Source organism: Lygodium microphyllum, chromosome 16 (assembly GCF_053477565.2).
Source record: "Lygodium microphyllum isolate KBCC chromosome 16, Lygodium_microphyllum_v1.1.10, whole genome shotgun sequence".
Classification (NCBI taxonomy): domain Eukaryota; kingdom Viridiplantae; phylum Streptophyta; class Polypodiopsida; order Schizaeales; family Lygodiaceae; genus Lygodium; species Lygodium microphyllum.
This window is the reverse complement of record NC_141150.1, coordinates 72006262-72026193: the sequence shown is the minus strand read 5'-3', so window position 1 is coordinate 72026193 and position 19932 is coordinate 72006262. Positions and strand designations below refer to the sequence as shown.

Here is a 19932-nt window from a genome sequence, read left to right as displayed (position 1 = left end):
GTAGCACTCTACCACTGAGGCTGAATATATTTCAGCCACTGAAGCTTCAAAAGAAGCAATTTGGCTTGGTCGTTTGGTCAAGGATTTTGGGCTGCCCACCAAAACACCTGTATTTAGATGTGATAGCCAAAGAGTTGTATGCCTAGCTAAGAATGCCATGTTCCATGCACGTACCAAACATATTGATGTTTAGTATCATTTTATCAAACAAGTTTTGGATGATGGTCTAGTCACTCTTACTAAGATCAAATCATAGGATAACCCTGCAGATGTTCTCATTAAAAGTCTTGCAAAAACTCAACTTGAACATTGCATTAGACTTGTGGGAGTTGGTTAAAAGTTCGCTTCGGACCTTTAAGTGGGAGGTTGTTGGGTGTAAAGGCCCCTTATGCTCTCCCATGTATCTCTCGTGTATATATTACTTCACACATGTGAACTCACCCTGGATGTAAGTGTATCGTACCCTGAGTATAAATACATTCTTTTATTCTTTGTGGGTACCACACTGGTACACACCTATCCATCGACTCACTCTCACACTATCTCACTATATTCAACACTCTTCAGTTCAAGATTATTGAGCACCTCGATTAATGAGCCTACTCGCTCTCTCTCTACTGCTTCTACTCTACAGTGACTACCTATTTATAGACATAAGTTGTCTAGGGTGGCGCACCACTATGTGGTCACCCACTGAAAAAGTGACCAAAATGTGAACACCAACCCTTTTTGGGACTGTCAATGCAAAACCCTAAATGAAGTGTATGAATTGAAGAAGTGGTTTCTCAACACCATGGCCACCAATCCACAATCGGCAACCATGGCACCACCTACTAACATGGTTGGCCTACCCTTAGTCTCTGCTTCCAAAATTTCAATGGGAAAAACCCTCTCTCTAGTCATGCAAAGTCTAATGCCTCCTCGACACCTTCAACCTCAACGAGTTCGTCATTGTCCCTCACCTCCAAGATGTAGGCAACAGCTCAAGATGGCCAATGCAAGAGTTTAAGATGAAGGCCGCAGCAAACTCACAAGAAACACTAGCTAAAGGAGTCACCAAACTAATGGGCACCAACTAAGGATCACCATGGCAAGAGTAAAATGAGGCACTCAATGGATGGAGATTGGGATGAACTAGGGTAGCCTGCAAAATGAGAGATACAAGTAACCTAGCACACTCTCTATTTATAAATGAGGAACTAACCGAAAATAGGTGAGTTTGCTTATGGGACATTGAAATTGTGAGTGAAATTGAGTTTTGAAGCTATTAAATGAGCTAATGAAGGTTTAATGTGTAATGCACCTTTTTGAGCTCAGCACCTCCTCATGCACAAAACTGAAACCTGAAAGAGATTGCAAGCATAACTTACCTTGTGTATATGTCAAGAGGTTCCACACCAAGGCAACCAAGGCATCGATCAATGGGTACACATTAGCTACCTAAGAACTTATCAAGACTCAAAGACAATGCTTATCTTACTTTAAGAGTTGAAAGGGCCACCCCAGAGAGGCCAAGGCACCGAACAAAGGGTAAACATCGGTTGTGCTGCCTAGAGACCTACTAGGACCTGCAAAGGTGATATTTAACTGCTTTGAACCTTTCTTTTCTCCCCTTTAATGTGGCAATGCCCATGGGGACAAAGAGAGATGGTTGGCTCATAAATCACACAATAGAGAGCGTATACAAAGTCATCCACAAGAGTGTCAACGATAGAGGAATGATGAAGAAGGATAAATGATGGAGGAGGATATAACCATATGGTGGTGGCAAAACCATAGGTGGAGATAGCTTGGGAGGATTTGAAGTGAGTAAGGTGCTCATGTGTGCTCTATACGATGAGATGCAAAGAGTAATACTACATGATGAGAGTGCAAGGTACCACGTGGATAGTATCCATTAGGGGGAAATTGTTCACTTACCCAAGTGCTCTTTTACAAAGATGATAATCATCCAATGAAAAGGATAGATACAACAAGAAGAAAGGCCAATATCAAAAATAATGATAAAACCTATAGATATACCAAGTGAAATGTAGAAATGTAGGCCATCTTGTAGGCTATGCATTAATGCTCTTTGATCCATGATCAAGATTCCCTAGACATTTAAACTATCATCAAATGCAATTGTTGCCCCTACTATCCTATGCACTAAGTGACACTAGGGTTAGGGTTTAATATTTATTTTAGGGTTTCTTATGATGGGATGGTTAAACCATTAGGGTTGCATTTTTATTATTTAAAGGCACTTCATGCCTCATTTGCATAAGTGTGGCATTATTCAGTGTGATCACCTTGAGTGTTGTACTCTCTCTCACTCATTCATCCACTACTCATTCATGTGATTTACTATCATTGTGCATTGATTTTTTCTTTTATTCTCATTCATTTTCCAATAAATTCATCGCAAAATTGCTCCACGCTTGGGCTAACAGTGGTATCAAAGCCACTTACCTTCATCGCCCTCACCATCGCTCGTGATCATATGCCACTGAGCTCCTCCTGGTCCACCAATTGTTGTATGAGCCATTGCCACTGCACTAGCTCAACTTTTTGGCAATTGCACTCTATGCTGCCATCATCATTGCTCATCTACATTGATCGTCACACCATGCCTCATTGCCTAGCATTTTGCTGCCCCTATGGACCTATCGCCAGCCTATCCGCACACGCTGAAGTGCCACCTGCCAAACCATAGTGCTGTCTAGCCTCATCATTCTACCTTCATCCTTACCACTTCTATTGTCTGTTGTCATGCCACTGACTTGCTGCCTGTCATCCTATCCGTCGCCTTTGCCTTGTCCGACTCATCACCACATCTAATCATTGCCTCCAGCCAACCACCCCTTTCACTAGTTGCTGGCCACGTTGTGCTGCACTGCCGCCCCTATCACATCTCCATCTTGTGGCCTACGCATTAATGCCCTTTGATTCATGATCCACACTCCCTAGCCATTTAAATTGTCATTAAATGTAGTTGTTGTCCCTAGTATCCTAGGCACTAATTGGCACTACTAGGACACTAGGTGACACAAGGGTTAGGGCTTATTTTAAGCTTTCCTATGACGGTTAAGCTGTTAGGGTTTCATTTTTATTGTATAAAGACACCATGCCTCATTTGGATAAATGTCCCATTATTCAGTGTGATCACCTTAGAGCATTGTACTTTCTCTGACTCATTCATACATTGCTTCTCATTCATGATTAAGTGTTGTTGTGCATTGATTAATTATTTTATTCTCATTCATTTTTCATTAAATTAATCGCACAATTGCTCCACGCCTAGGCCAACGAGAAACCCCTTCTCAACCATGGATATTCACCTTCAGAGATGGAGAATCTAATGTCAGAATTTACATTGTGCCAAAGTGTCAACAGTGAGTGCAACAATGAAAGTGTAGAAGACTACTATAATAGACAACACAATGCAAGAGAAAAGAGAACGCAAGAACACTGCAAAGAGAAAACTCAAAGATAAGCTCAAGAAATGGAATCCATATACCAAACACGAGATAGTTACATACAACAACGAGTCGCTAGAGTTGTGTGGGCACTGAGACTAGTTCCCCCTCTCCAATGAGACCTGCATTGAAAGTCTACAAGTGGATGATAATGACTAAGGAGGAGGGAGCCTAAATATATAGGCATAAAATAATACCAATAATGCTTCAGATTGGCCAACATAAAATTATCAGAATCTCATAAATAAGACACCAAAAAAAAACCTAAAATACTCTATTGTGCCCAGCCCACAAACACAAATGTACAAACCCACTCATGAGCTGACTAATCTACTAACACCCTCTCTGAGATCATGGGTGATCTAATACAATACAACGATACAATGATAATAACTCATCATAGTTCATACGCCAAAGACCACCACAATAGGACCATGGACACCCACATAGTGGGTAATCAAGCCATCATCAAAGTGCCTCAGAGAGAACCTAATATCAATGTTGATCATATCAAAACCTCAAAACATAGAAGAATCATAGCAACTCTCTATGTCTGTCAAACAATGCCTCACAATAGCAAGCTTGACCATCCTATCAATAATACCTCGGAGCATACATGACCATGGATTCTTTGCCTTTGGCTAGACCGCCAAAGTGTCCCCTCATGAGAGCTCAACTAGAAGCCAATCCCACTCTCTATCAAGAAACAGCCCATCATGAACCTGGATACCAATCCCAACTCCAAGATTTCAAAACTTGCCACACTTAACAATCAATGCATTAGGGAAGTCATCTCTAGATCCTATGCACCTATATACCTATATAGAAAAGGCTCACCTGTGTTGGAGCTTAGCTAGGGATCTGCAGCACTTGGAGCGAGAGTGATGGCGAGAGAGAGAGTGTGTGAAAGTACGATTAGATTTGAGTGTACCAACTATATGTGTTGGTACACAAAGTATAAAATGTATTTATACTTAAGGCATATAAGGGTGCATTCACATGTACAACTGAATAGTGTTTGTGTATACTATATACAGAGGTCAAACAAGCCTTTATCCCAACAACCTCCCACTTAAAGGTCCGAAGTGAATCTCTAACCAACTCCCACTAGTCATATGCAATGCTCATGCTGAGCTTTGCTTAGACTTTTAGTGAGAACATCTGCAAGGTTGTCCTGTGTTTTGATCTTGGTCAATGTGATTAGACCATCTTCCAAAATCTGACTAATAAAGTGATATCGCACATCTATATACTTTGTGCGTGAATGATACATGGCATTTTTAGCCAAATACACAACACTGGCTATCACATCCCAAAATTGCAGTATCATAGACATGCCAAGATCCTCTGCAAGTATGCTCAACCATATAGCTTCCTTAGAAGCTTCAGTATAGCTAATATGTATTCAGCTTCAGTAGTACTCAATGCGACGATATTCTGTAACCTAGAACACCAAGAAACAACCCCACCAACAACTATAAAGACATACCCGCTAGTGGACCTACGAGTGTCCAAGTCACCTACCATGTCTGCATCACAATAACCCTGCAAACTAAGTGCACCCTGCCCATAGCAAATACCTCTTTAGGTATCGAAGAATACACCTGACAACCTCCCAATGTGTTTTGCCAGGATTTGACATAAACCTGCTAACAACTCCCACTGCATGAGCAAAGTCTCGACGAGTAGCAACCATAGCATACATAAGAAAGCCACAAGCTTATGCATAAGGGACTCCCTTCATAGCATTTGCTTCCACGTTATCTTTTGGGCTGTTGGCTTTACTAAGCTTAACATAAGGAGGTAAAGGTACCCCAAAAGGCTTAGCTTCAACCATGTTAAATCTATCCAGTACCTTTTCAATGTACTTTTCTTGAGATAAAAACAACAATTTCTACATTTTATCTCTGCGAATCCTCATGCCCAAAATATGCTCTGTATTCCCCAAATCTTTCATGGAGAAGGCTGATTTCAGCTTATTTTTTAGAGCATCCAAGCTAGTCATTCTTTTCCCAAGTAGCAACATATCATCCACATACAAAACAAGTATGATGGGGCTGCCATCTATATCCTTTTCCATGTACGTCTTGCCTTGTACTTGGGTTTCCCATCAACTATCTTTACTTTGAAAACCCATTTGTTTGAAAGAGGCTTCCTTTCTTTGGGCAATGACACAAGATCCCAAGTATCATTAGCATACAAAGATTTAATATCTTCCTGCATAGCTAGCTTCCACTTGCTGCTGAATTGGCATGACTTGGCTTCTTTGTATGTAAGAGGCTCACCCTCATCTGTAAGTATCACATAATGCGAGGGGTCAAACCTGTGTGGCTGCTTTCTTACGCATGTAGACCTGCGTACCCAACAATCAACATTTTTAGGAATTGGGTCTACATCGGGAGGTATGGCATTTTCAGCATTTATTGGCTACTGTAACCCATTTTCAGCATGTTGTTCATGCTGTACAGCACCTGAATTTTCATAATGAGCAAGTCTATCTTGCTGTCCATGACCTCCTTGTGCTCCTATTTGTTGTTCATCATCATCTGGCTCAAAAATAGCCGGCTGATCATCAGTTTCAGCCTATGGTACAACACCATGAGGCTCATCCTTTGAATTAATGGGTGGCTGTAAATTCTGAAATTTAACCTTTTCATATCTTCATTAGAGGCTAAAGTACCTTTCAGCAATTTTGCCTCATTAAACACAGCATTACGACTGCGAATAATTTTCTTGGACTGAGGTAACCACACTTTGTAGCCAAATTCACCCTCGTCACCATAGCCCATGAAAATGCCTTTGGTGAATTTTGGATCAAGTTTGTTCCTCAGTTCATCTCGAACATGCACAAAAGCATCATAGCCAAATATACGTAAATGGTCGTATGAGGCCGATTTGCCAAACCAAACCTCATTAGGGATGCCATTATTTAAGGACCTGTTTGGAGAGCGGTTGCAAATGTGAACCGCAGTTTTGAGTGCCTCTCCCCAAAATTCATGAGAGAGAGTAGCAGTGGACAGCATGCAATGCACTCTTTCACATAAAGTCCTATTATATCTTTCAACCACCCCATTTGAAGAAGGGTTGTAAAAGGCTATAAGCTCCCTCTTAATTCCATGCAAGTCACAAAAGGACTTGAATTCAATAGATGTGAACTCACCCCCATTATCAATTCTCAAGCATTTCAGTTTTCTACATGTCTGAGTGGTCACAAATGCATGAAAAGTTTTAAAAACAACAAATACTTCACTTTTCTTTTTCAACAAGTATACCCAAATCTTTTTGGAGCAATCATCAATAAAGAAGATAAAATATGTAGCACCACCCTACAATTTCACAGGCATACTACATACATCAAAATGCACTAAGTCCAAGACATTGGACTCATGAGAGACACCAGAGTAAAAGGAATTTCTTATTTGCTTTCCAAACTGACACTCATTACAAAAGTCAAGTTTAGAGCCTTTTCCATCAACCCTCTTCAGAGAGGTAAGGACATCAAGTCCTTTCTGGCTCATATGGCCTAATCTCTTATGACATAACTCCAAATGACATCCAATTTCAGCAACTACAAGAAACTTATCATTCAAAGCTTTACAGTGAAAACAATATAAAGTGCCCTTCTTGGTCCCTTTTGCAATCAGCATGGAACCCTTTTTCAATTTCCACAAACCACCACCAAACAGTATAGTGTAACCATTCAAGTCAAGATGACCAACAGATAGTAAACTCTTTTTAATGCTAGGCACATATCTGACATCTTTCAACACAAGCTCTTGCCCATTGTTTAAAGACAAGTGTACAAAGCCAATCCCATCAATGCTGCAAGCATGGTTATTTCCAAGATACGCCTTTCCATAACTGCCTGCATTGAACATAACAAAACACTCTAAGCAAGGAGTTACATGGAAAGAGGCACCAAAGTCTACAATCCAAGTCTGAGTGACACCATCATCAACTAACAAAAGTGCATCAATCACATCAACCTTGGTAATCTGCATATCCTACATGTGGCATACAAGGGCATCATAATCAACTACACATAATACATCAGCCTTTGTATACGAAAGCTCCTCTATGACCACACTGGAAGCCACATTGGCCTTTGGCTGCCTCAGATGTATCTGTCTCATTCTCCTTTTTGTCTCCTGCATTCTTCTTTCTCTCTTGTTCCTTCTTGTAATACCTGCAATCAGGTTTCTTGTGGCCCTTCCGTCCACAATGATAGCAAGTAATGCCACTCTTTTCCTTTCCTTTGCTATTGCTTCTATTTCTTTGTCCTGCATTTACATTTTTTTTTTCAGCCCTACCTCTTACATTATAAGTTGAGTTACTGCCTTCTCCACTAGACATATGTCTAATTTCTTTATTCAAGATTGAACCCCCCACCCCATCATATGAGAGATTGGGATTATTGCTGAGAGAAACCACCAAGGTGTTAGACAGTCATTTCCTGGATACATGCCAGACAGCAGGTTCCACGTCAGCAAGTTGGTGGATAGCAGGCTCCACGTCAACAGTATGGCAGTCCACGTCAACAGTACGGCAGGGCACTGATACAGTCCGCCAGATTTAATGCAGTCGATTGCATTTAATACAATCGACCTGCTCCAATTATTTCCTATTTTTCGACTATTTATAGCCGGTTTCGTAGCTTACTCCAGCATTCATTAATTAGATTCTGATCTTGAGATCTGTTGGCTAAGACAAGCTAACGGAGATCCAGGTCATCAAGTCGGAGACACACGCAGATATTTCCTCTGCCCCCTTGTGTATTTCTACACTCTTATACAACATACTACACCGCAGATTTTCTGCGATTACACTATCTCCTTTTCTCTCCTCTCTGTGTTCTCTCTCTCTCAGTCTTTGTCCTATGCTTCTGCATCGCTACACTCTAACATGGTATCAAAGCGGTGAAGATGGACTGACTAAGGGCTGAACCTATCTAAAGAGGAGATTTCATCGCAACACAAGGCTGCATTTCCAAGTTTCGAGGACGGACAGGAGGGCTACGCACCGGATCAAGGCTCAAGCGAGCGTGGGCATGCGGGAAAGGAGTCTAATCGGTGAATTTGCTTCAGGTTATTGCTGTTTGAAGGTGAGGAAGACTGCGTTTGAGGCCTTCCATTGCAGATTTTACCTTTTCATCGCCTCCGGCGGGTGAAAAAGGTTTGGGCAACAGAGGAATCACTCCTAGAAGGCTGCGTTTTCATAGTCAGAGGGGGCTGCTTTTGCGTTTGTGTAGGTATTGCAAGTTAACATGTCTACAGACACTGATTCGGAGTTCCAGGCAATCATGGACAGGAAGGTGCCTGTCCTACCGGCTCTTCCAACAGATCAAAAGCTTGATAGAGACAATTACCGCATCTGGCGGGTGATGATGTTGGCCATTTTAGAGTCTTATGATTAACAGTCCCTCAGTGAGGGATGAGTCCAAACTCTCTTCCAATGCTTGTGCGAAGTTGACCAAGGCAGAGTCTCATTGGGACAAACTGAATGCCACGATTCGATCTTTTCTGTTTCTGTCTTGCACCACAGCCGTAATAGCTCACATCGAGCACTTGACGGTGGCTCGTGAGATATCGTTGGAGCTCGACTAGATGTACAACCGGTTGACCCTGATGAAGAGGGTTTCTTTGGAGATGCAGATGCGGACTTTGTTCATGAATAAGTCTTCTTCGCTTCGGGAACACATCAACAAGCTTCGTCAGCTTCAAATGCACGTTCAAAACGCGGGGAAGCCTATTTCCTCCAAAGACATGGCGATCACTTTACTATCCCAGTTGCCGCCATGATTCGGTACTTTTTATTCCGCTCTTATTGCTTTAGGGCGGGAGTCGACTCTTCGGTGGAAAGAGTTGGTTCCTATAGTCTTGGACCAGGAGGAACATTGAAGGGACAGAATGCTTCCAAATCGGAGGCATTGGTTGGTCAAGCCTCTCAGAAGAAGGGGAAGGACCAAAAGAAGAAGAACGAGGACAACAAATCCAAGAAGGACAAGAAGAAGGAATCAACTTGCCATATTTGTGAAAAGACCGGTCACTGGAAGAAGAATTGCCCTGACAAAGACAAGAAGGATACCAAGAAGAAGGACACCAAGGACTCTGGAGCGATGGCTGCACCCTCATCAGCAGCTTTTCTACACTTAGCAGTCATTGAGGACTCTACATCGACAACTTCTGATGCTGCGATGACAGCTCCCCAAGCTTGAGAGTGGATTGTGGACAGTGGTGCCTCACAGCACATGACTCCTTCTTCCGTTGGTGTTGCCCATTTGCGACCTTCGCATGGGCATATTCTCATTGGAGACAGCTCTTCTGTATCTATTGCTGCGCAGGGTGAGATGCAGCTTATTCCAAATGGACATGGTGGTATCTACACCTCTGAGGTGTTGCATGTGCCAGGATTGGGGTATCATTTACTTTCAGTTCAGAAGATTTGTGCTCTTGGCCTCTTGGTGGAGTTTGACAGTGATACTGTTCGCGTCCTTAATCGTGGATCGAGAAAGGTTCTCTCTACAAGGTATGAGGAAAATGGAGTCTATAAATTAAAGTCTTCTTCAGCTCTTACTTCTCTTCTTCTTACTTCTCAGACACAGTCCGAGCTCTGGCATGCTCGGTTTGGCCACGTGAACTACGAGTACCTTCGGAAGGCGTCGCGAGGGTCATTTGTCCGAGGCTTGCCGAACATAGTGATGAGCCATCAGCCATATGTCTCCTGCATTCTTGGGAAACTGCATCGAGATGCAATTCCCAACAAAGCTTCTAGACGGTCTACTTCACCCATAGAGCTTGTATCTACGGATCTTTGTGGCCTGATGAGGACCGAGCCCCTAAAGGGGAGCTTGTACTTCATATTGATCGTAAATGACTACAGCAAGATGACTTGGGTTTATTTCTTGACTTTGAAGTCGGAAGCTTTCTCTCATTTCAAGGATTGGCTTCTCTTTGAGAAGAACCGTTCTGGCCGGCGAGACTGAAGACCTTGCGTTCAGACAAGGGAGGTAAATTTATGTCTTATGAGTTTGCTCGTTTTTGTGCAAATAGGGGCATTCACCAGGAGTTTGCTAACACCAATACTCCCCAAGAGAATGGCATTTTGGAGCAACAAAACCGAAGTGTGATCGAGATGGCACGCACCATGATGGAGCACCGCAAGACACCTCGGTTTCTGTGGGCCGAGGCAGTGGCTACCGATGTTCACATCCTTAATCAATCTTCCACTTCGGCCGTTGACAGGATGACACCTTTTGAGACTTACTCCGGGACTAAGCCTGATGTCTCTTATTTCAGGATCTTTGGGTGTGACGCTTATGTGCACATTCCGAAGACGCAGCGTGATAAGTTCGGGGCTGCTTCCCGACGATAGGTTTTTATTGGCTATAGCTCCCAATCCCAAGGTTATCGTTTGTTTGATCCCGTTAAGCGGGATGTCTACACGAGCCGAGATGTTCGGTTCGTAGAAGTACTAGCCACAGAAGGGGGTGAGGAGCACCTTGTCCTTGGAGATTCGAGGGAGAGTTGGGCTCCCGAGACAGTTTCTTTGGAGCCAGAGCCTCTTGATGGAGATTCTTCTTCAGATTCAGAGTCTTCTCTTCCACCGCCCACCCTCAAGGAGCTTCCGCCGATGGATGTTCCTAAGTCTTCAGCAGATGGAGGGCGACAGGGAGAGATTCATCCTCCTCCTCATTGGGCCTATGCCAACCTCCGAGATTCAAGGATCGAGGGGGTCCCTGAGGAGTGAGAACCGCAGAATGGACTGTAGCGGTCACGGAGGAACCAGGCACATTCTTCGGAGCTTGTCTGCTCCAACTATTGTTTACTGACCCGTGTTATGCAAGATCGAGAGCCCACTTTACTGAAGGAGGCTTTGCAGTCTGATCATTGGCAGAAGGCCATGGAAGCCAAGTTGGAGGCTATTGGGAGGAATGGCACTTGGTCTCTTGTGCCTCGTCCCTCTCACAAGAAGGTGATTGGTGTCAAGTGGATCTTCAAGACCAAGTACCTTAGCGATGGTTCTTTGGACAAGCACAAGGCTCGCCTTGTTGCTAAAGGTTTTGCTCAGTGCCCAGGCATTGATTTCCATGATACTTTTACCCCCATTGCTCGTATGGCGACTATTCGAGCTGTTCTTGCCTTAGCTGGCCATAGGAGATGGCATGTTTATCAGTTGGATGTGAAGTCGGCCTTTTTGAATGGTGACTTGAAGGAGAAGATCTATGTTGAGCAGCCTCCTGGCTTTGGATCCTCGGATGGAAAAGTTTACAGGTTGAAGAAGGCCTTGTACAGCCTCAAGTAGGCTCTGTGTGCATGGAACGAGAAGATAAACTCATTTCTTCATTCGAAGTTGGGATATGGACGCTCCAAGGCCGATCCGCAACTTTATGTGCACACTTCCGCGGTTGGTCGTGTGTTGTTTGTGTTGTATGTTGATGATTTGATTCTGACAAGGGATCATGCATAGAAGGTCCGAGAGACCAAGATAGCTTTACATCAGACGTTCAAGATGACAGATTTGGGGCTTCTTCATTTCTTCTTGGGTCACAAGATTTATTAGTCTAAGAGGGGAATTTCATCTCTCTCTCAACAGAGGTACATTCAAGAACTCTTGGTGACTTTTGAGATGGAGACTTATCAGCCCATTACTACTCCTATGGATCCGAACTAGAAGGCCACTTCACACTCCGATTCTCCTGTGACAGATGCTTTCCGCTACCATCAATTGATTGGGTCCTTGATTTGGCTTCTCGACACTTGTGTTGACCTTTGTTTGCTGCGGGTCTTTTGGCGGGGTTCATGAGTGAACCCAAACAGGTGCATTGGCAAGCTGCCCTAAGGATTCTTCGATATTTGAGGGGGACCTCTGACTTAGAAATTTATTATCCAATAGGTACAGATGCTTTTGCTCTTGTTCTTGCAGGTTGGAGTGACTCAAATTGGGCTAGAGATGTGGACCACCGACGGTCTACTACAGGCTACTGTTTTATCTTGGGTACAAGCGTTATCTCTTAGAGTAGCAAGAAGCAACCCACAGTAGCCCTTTCTTCTACTAAAGCGGAGTATCGGGCTGCGTCTTCCACCACATGTGAGGTTGTGTGTCTTCGAAGATTGTTGGAGGAGCTTGGCTGCCCCCAGACTCGTCCTACTCTTCTGCGGTGCAACAATGAGAGTTGCATTGCCTTGATACAGAATCCAGTGTTCCATGCCCGGACGAAGCACATTGAGATCCAGTATCACTTCATTTGGGAGAAGCTTCTAGATGGGACCATTGATGTGGAGTACTGCAAGACGGAGAATAATCTTGCAGATTTGTTTACGAAGGCGCTTCCCCAGGCTCTTCTTCAGCAATATTCCAAATCCCTCAGGGTTTTGACCCGTCCAAGATCTGAGAGGAGATGTTAGGCAATCAATTCCTGGACACATGACAGACAACAGGTTCCACGTCAATAGGTTGGTGGACAGCAAGATCCACGTCAGCAATATGGCAATCCACGTCAACAGTATGACAAGGCACTGGTACAGTCGGCCAGATTTGCTGGTACAGTCGATCAGATTTAATGCAGTCAGCTGCATTTAATGCAACTGACTTGGTCCAATTATTTCCTATTTTTTCGACTATTTATAGCCGGTTTCGTGGCTCACTCCAGCATTCATTATTCAGATTCTGATCTTGAGATCTGTTGGCTGAAACAGATTGTGCTCAGGCTGAAGGAGATCGAGGTCATCAAGTCAGAGACATACGCAGATATTTCCTCTGCCCCCTTGTGTATTTCTGCACTCTTATATAACATACTACACCGCAGATTTTCTGCGTTTACACTGTCTCCTTTTCTCTCTCTCCTCTCTGTGTTCTCTCTCTCTCAGTCTTTGTCCTACGCTTCCGCATCGCTGCACTCTGACACAAGGTCTCTCAAGAATCAGGTAGTGTCATGATCAAAAAGATCACCCGCAACTTATCATCAAAGTCCAAATTTGCATCCTTGAGCTCATTTAAAATGCCTATAAATGCACTCAAGTGCTCAGCTGTGCAGGCTTTGACTCATCCAATCGCATATTCACCAACTTGCGCATTAAATGCACATGATTAACAGGTGTGGTGATCTCATAGGTAGTTTTCAGCTTCTCCCATACAGCATAACATATATCTAAACCCTTAATGTCTGTCAAGATGTAATGTAAGCTGCAGCTTTTTTGTTTACTCTAGCCCAATCTGCATCAGACATTTGTGCGGGTTTATCATCCTGCAAAGCATCCTCGCAATCCTTTAGGAACAATATGCCCTACATACGGTCTTTCCAAAGGTCAAAGCCATGACCATCAAACCGTTTGATTTCCATCAAACTCTTGATGTCTGAATTGGAAGAAGTTGTAGCCATTTTATCACGAACACAAGACTAAATGCCCTGGACTATAAAAGCACAAGCTGAGCCAGCAAACACACTACAGTTCTTCCTCAAACAGTAATAAATCTTTGCTATTTGTATATGAATTAGCCACCACACGGGTAAAAAATGCAAAAATTTACGAGATTCTACACAAAGCCCCAAAATTTCAAGTCCAAAAGTGCATAAATGTCAGCCAAACTAAAGGCCGAGCAAAAATTTACCAATACATGAAAAGCCTTAATTTTCTGGGATCCAATGTCAAGAAATTTTACTCAAAAGAGCGAAATTCTGACAAATTTGGCAAAATCCCCAATTTAATTGAGGTCACCATACTCAATATGCAATTTCTAACCTGAATGTCGCTGTCAAGCATCGATGAGATCAAAACCAAGAAAAGCCCCAAATTTTTGGGCTAGATTTGCACAAATCTGTGACCCGTGCTTCAACGTGTGAACCCCGGTCCAAGGAAAGAATTTCAAAAGAGATTTGAAAGAAAATAAAGTTTTTGATTTGATGAAAAATGGTAGGAGGAGGGCCCATTGACCCGTCAGGAGGGTCGCATGACCTATCAAGCGTCACGTCACTTGCACCTGACCGTCCATCACCTATGCCTGACTGTCAGGCGTCAGGTTGCCTGCACCCGACTACTCGCCTGCGCCCAAACTGCCCTGCACATGACGCGCCCAAACTGCCCGCCTGGCCCGCTGCTACCCAACACGAGCTCCGGTTTCCTATTGGGTCTATCATTAGGTCGCCTCGTTTCAGACGGCGCCTTCGCGCTGGTCACAAGCTAAGCTTGCCACAGACTGTCTACATGTCACCTGAGCTGAGAACCCGCGACTCCTGCTCGATTGACCTTCCTCAGCATCGAGGTGTTCGCAAGCTAATAGTTGTCGCATGTCAATCTTGCAACTGACAACTAGAGCCTATGGTCTCGGAAAACGTGCACTCTATGCTCTGATACCAGTTGTTGGAGCTTAGCTGGGGATGTGCAGCAGTTCGAGTAGAGTGACGAGAGAGACACACAGAGAGAGAGAGAGAGAGAGAGAGAGAGTGAGTGAAAGTACGATTAGATTTGAGTGTACCAACTATATGTGTTGGTACACAAAGTATAAAATGTATTTATACTTAGGGCATATAAGGGTGCATTCACATGTACAATTGAATTGTGTGTGTGTACTATACACGGAGGTCAAATAGACCCTTACCCCAACACTTGCCCACTTCACCACTCTCACACTCCCTCTCTGGCACCAAAGAGTCGTGAGGGATGGCCACATCGTTCACAATAGAAAGCAACAAGAAGAGGAGTATCTAGAGCCTTCCCTCAATTTGAAGAAGATAATCCCTTTCGTGCCTTAGCCTTAGTCTTGGCCAAAGGATCTAAGTGGGAGGAGGAGAAGGAAAAGAATGACGCATTAGAGGAGTCTTTACCCTGCTTCTTCTTCTCTTCCTGTCTTCTCTAAAGCCACTAACTCCTTATAGTCCTTGTGCAAAGAACCCTTCTTATCACAATGATAACATTGGGCCTTCGACTTCTTCTTCCTATCACCCCTCTCTGGAGCTACAAATGCCTCATCATGGCCACCGTACCGAGATGGAAGTCTCCCCTCTAATCTCAATGATGGCTCATGCTCAAGCAACATCGAGGACATATATATAAAGCTTACTAATGTCAAGGATGTCTCGGCCCACAAGGCATGTTGAGCTAAAATATGCATTACTTGCTGATTAGCCTCTTAAACAGCCCCAAAACACACTAAAAAATACTCTTTAGAGTAAAAACCCTAAAATGGGAAGCGGTTCGAGAGAATTCAGTGGAAACCCTAAAACAAGGAGCGGTTCGAGAGAGTTCAATGGAAACCCTAATTTTTGGGGCGGCCTTCCACATCTATAAATAGACAGGCTGCCCCCATTCAGCCTTATTCCATCTATGCAGGTTTCTCACTTCACGTGCAAATTTCAACCATCAGCCTTCTCCCACATGGCTGTCCATCCCTCGAGACTGCTGCCACTCCATCCGTGTTTGCTCCTACTGTTGGTGCCTTCATCCATGTTGACGTCAGCTGCTGGCAACATCATTATCTGCTGCGATCTGATCATCCCATCATCGCCAGCTACATCAAACATTGTTTCAACCTGCTGTTTACAGCAGACTATGCGCAATTTCCAGCCTTTGATCAGCAGTACACTATTGCGTTTACCAGTTTCCAGCCTCCAAATTGCTGCATTTTGGTGACCAGTCTGCTGCCATTCACTATTCAACACTCCTACACTCCAACTAGTGGTCACAGACATGGGATCCGTCTCCGGTGGACGTCACACTCTAACATTGCTCTGCCCTTGAGCACACTCTACACTCTTACATTCATTTACAGCATTCATCCACTTCAGAGTTGCGTTCTCTCTCTCCCTTCTATTTGTGTTTGAGTTTTGAGTTTTGCATTTAGGGTTTGAGTTTTGCCCTCTGTGTCTGTATCTGTCTCTTTGTGTTTCTGTCATGGTCATACACTCTATGTGTCCTCAATGCAAACCCTAGCAGTTTTCTTCACAGTAGTGGCTACTCCATCAAACTCCGAAGGGAGTTTATAGAGCACAATCCCCACAAGATGAGCCTCACGAAGCACAAGCTACATGTGCTTGTGTAATACGAAGAGAAATAGGAGAGTACAATCAAACACAGCACAAATTGCACTGATTATGAGTTTACACACAGTAGAGAAACAGTTGATCACAACATGACTGCTGCAAGAATGCAATATCTGAATAGACAAGGTGAAATCAACCAAAACTAGCCAGAAAAGGACAAAAGACAACAAAAGCAGCCTGAAAATACTGTTGCCCAGCCTAGAGAAGCCGAAAAACCTGAACAGGCAGACACTGGAAATCAAAACGCAAGTAGAACTGGTCAAAGAGCAGGTTTTTGGGGCAGGAAACAGGGCATACAGCAGTTATTAGGGGTCGTCCAGGCTGGAAACTGAGGGCAGCAATCAGAATGATCAACAATAGCAATTGAAGATGATGGCAGACCTGCAGCAGCAAAAAACAGCACCACAAGGCCTAACACACACTAATACCATGTTAGAAGCGGGTACAGCAATGAAAGAGTAGAAGGCTGCTATAATAGACTACACAACACAGGAGAAGAAAAAAGAGAATATCACGAGAACACTATAAAGAGAGAACTCAAATATATGCTTGGCAAATGGAATGCATATACCAAACACAAGACAATCGCATGCAATAGTGAGTCAATGGCTGTGTAGGCATTGGCACTGGCTCCCTCTCCAACAGAACTTGCATTGGAATTCTGCAAGTGGATAATAATGACTGAGGAGGAGAGTGCCTGAATACATAGGCATAAAATAATGCCAATAATGCATCAGGTCAGGCAGCTGAATATAGTAATAATAATCAAGTCAGCCAGCATAAAATGACCAAAACCTCATAAATGAAACACCAAAAAAATAGCTAAAACACTCTCCTGTGCCCAGCCCACAAACACACACAAACTCACTCATGAGCTCACTAATCTGCTAACACAAGAACCAAGAGGAAATGGAGTCTGATGCTGAAGGTAACCTGACATACCTCAGTTGGAAGAGCCTAGGACACAATGCTCCTGTTAGACCTCTTAGTTAAGGTCGCTCTTTTATACGCCCGGTGGTGATTGCATTGCTTCTAGATGTTTGGTAAGAAACCTCTCTAGAGGAAACTCAGCAATTCCCGCAATGGCAGTAATTTGTATTTCTACTAATAGAGTCCTGCAATACCCATAGATTGGTACAGCCTTGCCAAACATTGCCAGCAAGCTGCATGTGACTCGGATATGTTCCAGACTTAGACAGCCACACTTGCGTTCTGTTATTTTGTAATTTGTGCATGAGGGCGGAACTATTCAGTCATTTTCACATCCATCAACGTTACTCAAATGCTGTAAATGAACCACTTGCCATACTTATCAGTTATTCGACTCGTTGGTGAGGATCGCGTTTTGGCTTCTAAGCCGTTGGTTTTCAGTTCATTTTATCTTCCTGCAGTTTGGACGGCTCATGGAAGAATGTAAGACTTACGCTTTTCAGCCTTTGAATCTCTTCTTCAATGTGCGTGATATTGTTGCCAGCCAAGGAGAGGTCGACCAGGTCTGTGAGAGAATACACTTGAGCAGGGACTTCGTCCAATCCTGTAGTCACGGAACAAAACAAGGCTCCTGCGTATGGCACGTCGAAAGAAAGACGGACAGGAAGGAAAAAGAAATGAGAACCAAACTATGTTACCACAATGGCTAAGGTCGAGTCGTCCAGTGCTTGCAGCAACTGATATTCGCGCTTGCACCGCTGCCAATGGAGATGAATGGAACCACAAACGGATGAGAAAGGGGCACAGTCGTGCAACAGATTAAGAAAATCTCAGAGCATCGTTGTAGCGGAAGGAATCGCTAGTGCTGGCGGGGAGGGGGGGAGAGGGAGAGACACAGTAGTGATCACCTGAAGGAAGAGAAGCTGTGACTGCTGGAACGGTAAGGTTTCCATTGTAATGGCGGTAAGATGGATACTGGAATGGCCCGATAGCAAATGATGAAGAGAATGAGGAACACAAGCTGCAGTCCGCCGTCCCCCACACGACCATCTCTCCCTCTCTCTTCCCAGGTGGTTTGTGTTGCCGTGTTTTCTAGTCCGCCTTACGAGTATCTAATTGCTTATATTTATTTTTTGAAATTTTATCAAAATGCCCCTTATCTATATCTATATCTATATTTATATTTATTTGAGTTATAGGTTCGGGAAAGTGTGGAAGCACTATGGAGCTCCCGAAAGCCAAATCAAAGTGCTATTAATTGCTATCTCTCACATGATTGGGGACAATTTAACAATTTTGGGTTGGTGCGGTTTAATTTATGGGTTGCTTTTGTTTGCTTGGTACAATTTTGTTTGTGGGATTGGTCGTTGGGGCAGTTAGAACTTCTCTCTCTCTCTCTCTCTCTCTCTCTCTCTCTCTGTGACTCTCTCTTTCTTAGAGTTGGTTAGTTGGATGGTTAGGTTAGTAGGTTTTGTCTTCTTCTTCTTCTTCTTCTCTCTCTCTCTCTCTCTCTCTCTCTTCTTCTTCTCCCTCTCTCTCCCCACTATCTCTCTCATTCTTCTCTCACACACATACATTAGTAGGTTGGTTAGTTAGAGAGAGAGAGAGAGAGAGAGAGAGAGTAGATCTCTCTCTTTGTCTCTCATTCTTCTTCGTGCTCTTCCTCCTATCACTCACTCTCTCTCTCCTTGCCCTCTCTTCTTTTTCTTCTTCTTCTTCTCTCTCTCTTCCCTTGCTCTCTCTCTCTTTGACTCTCTCTTTCTTAGTTATGGGTTGGTGCAGTTTAATTTATTGGTGCTTTTGTTTGCTTGGTACAATTTTGTTTGTGGGATTGGTCGTTGGGGTAGTTAGAACCTCTCTCTCTCTCATTCTTCTTCGTGTTCTTCTTCCTCTCACTCACTTACTCACACTCTCTCTCCTCTCCCTCTCTTCTTTTTCTTCTTCTTCTTCTTCTTAGTTGGTTAGTTAGTTTAGTTAGTATGTTAGTTGGTCAAGTAGTTACAGAAAAATCTATATGATATTACTTAGTTGGGTTAGCTATTAGCAGGTTCCATCTTCTTCTCTCACCTTTGTCTCTACTTCTTCTCTAACTCTCTCTCTCTCTCTCTCTCTCTCTCTCTCTCTCTCTCTCTCTCTCTCAATTGGTTAGTAGGTTACTTTTACTCACTTCTTCTCTTTTTCTTCTTTTTTTTCTCTCTCTCTCTCTCTCTTGTCCTTCTTCCTCCTCTATCTCTCCTTCTTCTTCTTCTTCTTCTTCTTCTTCTTCTTCTTCTTCATTTTTTTCTTTATCCCCCTATTCTCTCTCAATGTCTTTCTTTCTTAGTTTAATTAGTTTAGTTGGTAGGTTACTTTAGTTTAGGGTTAGTTGGTTAGTTTAGTTATTTACATTATTATTGTCTATTAATAGTTGGTTATTTAGTTTGGTGGAGAGAGAGAGAGAGAGAGAGAGAGAGAGAGAGAGAGAGTAGGTTGGTTGTGTTGGTTAGTTAGTGCATTGGTTGGTTGGTT

General features: G+C 43.4%; 1 protein-coding gene across 7 annotated transcripts in view; it reads right to left on the bottom strand.

The window, feature by feature from the left end:
* LOC148022976 (uncharacterized) overlaps positions 1-18525 on the bottom strand; it is a 91649-nt gene extending 73124 nt beyond the window's left edge. For all 7 annotated transcript variants that reach the window (XR_015693576.1, XR_015693575.1, XR_015693573.1 and 4 more), the window contains exons 1-3: positions 18333-18525; positions 18123-18182; positions 17919-18028 (exon numbers count right to left, since the gene is read on the bottom strand). Coding sequence is in view for 3 of the 7 variants with exons in the window: in XM_087695928.1 (XP_087552054.1) it covers positions 17919-18028; positions 18123-18182; positions 18333-18474 (312 nt within the window). In the remaining 4 variants the exon portion in view is untranslated. The remainder of the gene's footprint in view (positions 1-17918; positions 18029-18122; positions 18183-18332) is intronic.
* Between the last annotated feature and the right edge of the window lie 1407 nt (positions 18526-19932).